The 5205-nt window shown below is 44.5% G+C and overlaps 1 protein-coding gene across 1 annotated transcript in view; it reads right to left on the minus strand.

Moving 5' to 3' along the window:
• cplx1 (complexin 1) overlaps positions 1-4971 on the minus strand; it is a gene marked incomplete at both ends in the record, with an annotated part of 37084 nt that extends 32113 nt beyond the window's left edge. Inside the window, one exon of the mRNA XM_080843016.1 lies at positions 4941-4971. Within this exon, the coding sequence (XP_080699142.1) occupies positions 4941-4971 (31 nt within the window). The remainder of the gene's footprint in view (positions 1-4940) is intronic.
• Between the last annotated feature and the right edge of the window lie 234 nt (positions 4972-5205).

Here is a 5205-nt window from a genome sequence, read left to right on the forward strand (position 1 = left end):
ACACACACACACAGTTGGACAGTAATCTCCTTCCTTCTCTTATTAACACCGTAACTATACTAACCCATAGCCTCAGAGGTGAAGCCAAGCATTTCAAAAAGCAGTTCTAAAGACAAGTGCAATGTGATATAAACACACACGCACAGACACACACACACAGTGTAGTGTATTAGCAGGCTTGACTTGTTTTATGTTGAGGCGGGGATGAGTTATACACAAGGGCCAACCTCACCACCGTGCTAGCCAATGAGCAGCGGGGTAAAGAAGGGGTCAAGGACTGGTTCATATCAACAGCCAATCATTACTGTTGAGTTTGGAGAGGTTGTTTGGAGAGGGCGGTATGTGTGTGTGTGTCTGTGTGTGTGTGTGCCCTGATTTATTCGGCAGGGCAGAGGGGTGTGTCTGTCAGGTGACATGAAATGTCGTTTTATGGGTGTGTGTGTGTTTCGAGGGGCTGGGGGTGGGGGGGCTGCTAGGCAAAAGTTTAATTTATGAGGCATCGTGGCAGGAGAAAATCGAGTGCACACACACACGTAGCCCTTCTCCTGCTTCCTGGAATACTTGATAAAAAAAACACACACACCCTAATCCACAACACTACTGCTGTTGTCTTGCATGGATAAATTACACCCACACACACCCCCACTCAATCTTACTGATGTTGTCTGGCATGGGTATAATACACATACACACACACACACACACACACACACACACACACACACACCACTCATCTGCAGAGGTGCTTCTAGGAATTTTAAAACATTCATGGATTTGCCCAGCCCTGTAGGGGGGTCCGTGTTCATTCTCCCCTGGGATTTGTCTTTTTAATTCAGGTGGCTAAATGCACCATTTTCACACACTGTGAAAACCGCCGGCCTAAAGACAGCACATGGCATGCAGGGCCTGTCATCGCTCTGACTCACATGTTAATTACCCCCATTCGTTACACCACACTGTTTGTCTACATGAAAACACTTTAATGCTGGGTCACACCCATAGGGCATGGACATCGCCATAGAAACACTAACCCTAACCCTGGGTCACACTGACACAACAGAAAACATTTGCGAGGTTTTTATAGACAGAAACATCGTACTGTTGGAATATCAAAAAAAAAATATCAGCATTTATTTGGTAAACTGAGGTTTAGATATAAAGAGTGCTGTCTGGAGTTCGACTTTAAACTAGGAGATGTTAAATGACGGCTCTCATCATATAATTCCCTTTTATACAAACACACACACACACTCTCTCTTGCCCAAATGGTAAGCAACAGGACTTAACTCTTCCTCCACTTCCTCTAGCCTCGACTGCACCTCGTTGACTTAATCCTTTTTCTTTTTGAAAAATGTTCTTATATCCATAGCCTCCTCTAAGTCTAGCCTTAGTGAATTAGCTAGATGCCAACGGTGACAAGCCCTGTAAGCAGTACGTGCTCTCTCTCTCACACACACTCTCTCTCTAGTGTTCACACAAAATGTGCGTGTGTGCCAAGTAGTGTGAAGTTGATCTGCTGCTTGATTGACACACAGATGACCCAAAACATACTTGCTTTTTTGATTAATGACACCATTATTTTTTGAGGGCTGTAATGCATGGTCGGGATGACTGATGAGTAGATCCAGGCTATTCATAAAACATTCGGCCTGTAGCCCAGGCTCATCTCATTCAGTTGATTACAGTCTGAAATACACTGACATGGAGAGAGAGGTGGACAGAGAGGGAAAGGATCGATAGAGGGAGAGAAAGAGAAAAGGATAGAGAGACAGGGAGTGAAAGAGAGAATGATAGAAAGATAGGGCTAACAAAGATAGAGAGATAAAGACAGTGAGAAGGAGAGTCACTCAGAGACAAGCGCACGCACACACACACACACACACACAAACGCACACACGTGCATTGACAAAGGAGAGAGAAACAGAAGGAGAGAGATAGAAGAAGAAAGGAAGATATTGATGGATAGAGATAGAAAGACTGATGGATACAGAGAGAGAGAGAGAGAGAGAGAGAGAAAGAGAGAGCGAGATTGATGGATAGAAAGAGAAAGAGAGACCCCAGCTCTGTTCCCTCAGGTGTGAAGCCCTTTCTCTCACTCCACTGCCTCTTCCTCTGCAGTATTGATGGACCTGACTCTGACGCACACATGCTCACACACATGCTCACACACACACACACACACACACACACACACACACACACACACACACACACACAAACACAAACACACACAAACACACACATGGCTGCATCCCCCAGCTGCTTAATGAATCGCATCCCATTCTGCTGCTAATCATGGCACTGCTGCCTGTGTGTGAGTGAGTGTGTGTGTGTGTGTGTGTGTGTGTGTGTGTGTGTGTGTGTGTGTGTGTTTGTGTGTGTGTGTGTGTGTGTGTGAGAGAGAGAATGTATGTATGCTTGCATGTGTGTGTGTGTGTGTGTGTGTGTGAGAGAATGTCTGTATGCTTGCTTCTATGACTGTTTGTGTGTATGTGTGTGTGTATGTGTGTGTGTATGTGTGTGTGTGTGTGTGTGTGTGTGTGTGTGTGTGTGTGTGTGTGTTTGTGTGTGTGTGTGTGTGTCATACATGAGCATGTGTCTATGGATATACATGTGTCCTGAGTGTGTGTGTCCTGAGTGTCTGTCCAGTATAAGCATGAGCATTTTTGACTACTCCTGAGCATGTATGTGTGCGTTGTGTGTGTATTTGTGTGGTGTATGGAGCAGGATTAAACAACATTACATCCTGTACATCAGTCCTATTCAGTTGGTGTCCCGCGGGCCAAAGATCAACTGACATTTTTTACGCGAATAAAGCATTGAATCTTTCAACCCAGTCCTGAGTTCTAGTGCTATCAGTAACAACCAATCTTCCATAGCTCCAGAGGCCGCTGCAAGAAGGCTCCCTGCAAGTGGAGGTCACTGACATGCAAGCAACATCGGATCTGAAGCATGCCCCTTAAGAATTAGGGCTTTGCCAAATTTTGGACTGGCTTTATCAATGTGGGGAAATTTCCGGCCATTATTGTGTTAAATGTTCAGCGTAAACGTGCAAAGCAGGTTTCTCTCACATGGACGCCATAGAAACTAGTAGACATACACACACTGCCTGACAAACACACACACACACACACACACACACACACACACACACAAACACACAATGTCTTCTCTGCCCTTGTCCAGCCAAAGATGTGTGTGCCATCTCCGTCTTTAGTAGGCGTGCAGTGTTGCGGTTATAGCCTATCTCCGGTTGGGATTGGAGAGAGTTAAAGATAACTGGGAAATGTTGATGTGTGAATTTGATTTCGTACAGGTTTACTGACGTCCAATGTCTGTTTGTAAAATATGTGAAATTGTTATTTCAATATGGAGAAGTACACTTTATAATAAGAAAGATTGCCACGAATGTTTGCGGGAAATGTAATGTAGCTGGTTGAGATGACCGAATTGACCAAATATACCAACTGGTTTACATGATGAGTTGTATACATAGTTGTGGGCACAGAATACATGTATTTAATTTAAACTAATAAAAGAATGTTTATTTATTGTTTGTTTTAGTATTAGGCTAGTTTTGCAATAAACAAATAGCTAGTATCAAATTGTGTCAAGTGAGAAGAATAGATAAGGGTCATGTTTGACCACTAGGGTTTGAGTTAGGGTTATGGGTTAGGTGTGGGTTAGGTTTAGGTTTAGGGTTATGGGTTAGGTTTAAAGTTAGGTACCCCCAGAACAATATCATTGAACAGCCCTGCTTTACATCCTGTGATGTGACAGTTCAGCCCGTGCTATTATTGTGCTTTCTAGTCTTCAAGTGAGAATGGGTGTGTGTGAGTAAATGTTTATGTTCATGTGCCTATGTGTGTGTGTGTGTGTGTGTGTGTGTGTGTGTGTGTGTGTGTGTGTTTGTGTGTGTGTGTGTGTGTGTGTGTGTGTGTGTGTGTGTGTGTGTGTGTGTGTGTGTGTGCCTATGTGTGTGTGTGTGTGTGTGTGTGTGTGTGTGTGTGTGTGTGTGTGTGTGTGTGTGTGTGTGTGTGTGTTTGTGTGTGTACGTGTGTACTGGTGTATACGTTATATTTTGTGTGTGTGTGTGTATACGTACTGGTGTATATGTTACACTGTGTGTGTGTGTGTGTGTGTGAGTGAGTGAGTGAGTGTCCTGGTGTATATGCCATACTGTATGTGTATGTATGTACTGTTGTATATATTATCTCTCTCTCTCTATCTCTCTATCTCTCTCTCTCTCTCTCTCTATTTGCTTGCGGCAGTGCCTCTCATGCCATTGAAGTTAGATGAGATAAGACCTCTGGAGAATAAATCATTCACACATACAGTCACGCACACACTATTTTTTTTTTTAGATCGCGGGTATGCGCTCCTGACTTGGGCACCAGAGAAAAATGAAAAGAAAAAATAAGAAAAGAGAGAGAAAGCGTGCGTGCAGGTCATCCTCGAGGTGAGCGCTTCACCGAAAACTACACTACACGCACTTCACCGAAAACCCTCGACTCGTGTCCAGCAGCGCGAGGAGCCTGTGGCGCAGGCACGGAGAGAGCGTGCTCTGCAGAGAGCGAAATGCGCAAAAACGCGCGACCTCCAGGAGCATGCGGCACGCACGCATTCAGACGCGGAGCCGAAGTGTGTTCGCCCTTCATCGACAACACATCCATACATTTAAATAACATTGTTATTTAAATTTGTGATTTAAATATGCCGTAAAAAAGAGAAACATTTATTTAACTGCCTGACAAATAAGACAAATGTCAAACTCCGACCAACGCGTACACACACACATACATCCTTATAACCAACAAACACCACGTTGTGGTTGACCTGAAATGAACACCCCGTTCTGGCGCACAGGTGTTAGACTCCAAGAAAACGCTCCGCTAAAGACACACACACACACACACACACACACCACAGTTTCAACTTACCTCCGAGCGCCTGTTTCATGACAAAATTCATGATGGCTTTTAATTCCTTCTCTTCTTCCCCGCGTGAGAGATATCAGTTGAGGCTTGTGAGGATGTCCCTGACCGGCAGCTCTGAAAGAGAAGAGGACACTCAGCGAGAGCGCTCTTTACAACTTGACCCACCGATTCAGACACCCACGAGCCAAATACAAACTTCCAGTTCTATTTTATTCACTCTTGTCACGCGCTGGGCAAGAGCTCCGACCTTCCGCAGCATCAGAAACTC

This window comes from Sprattus sprattus, assembly GCF_963457725.1.
Source record: "Sprattus sprattus genome assembly, chromosome: 8".
In the NCBI taxonomy this organism is placed as follows: domain Eukaryota; kingdom Metazoa; phylum Chordata; class Actinopteri; order Clupeiformes; family Clupeidae; genus Sprattus; species Sprattus sprattus.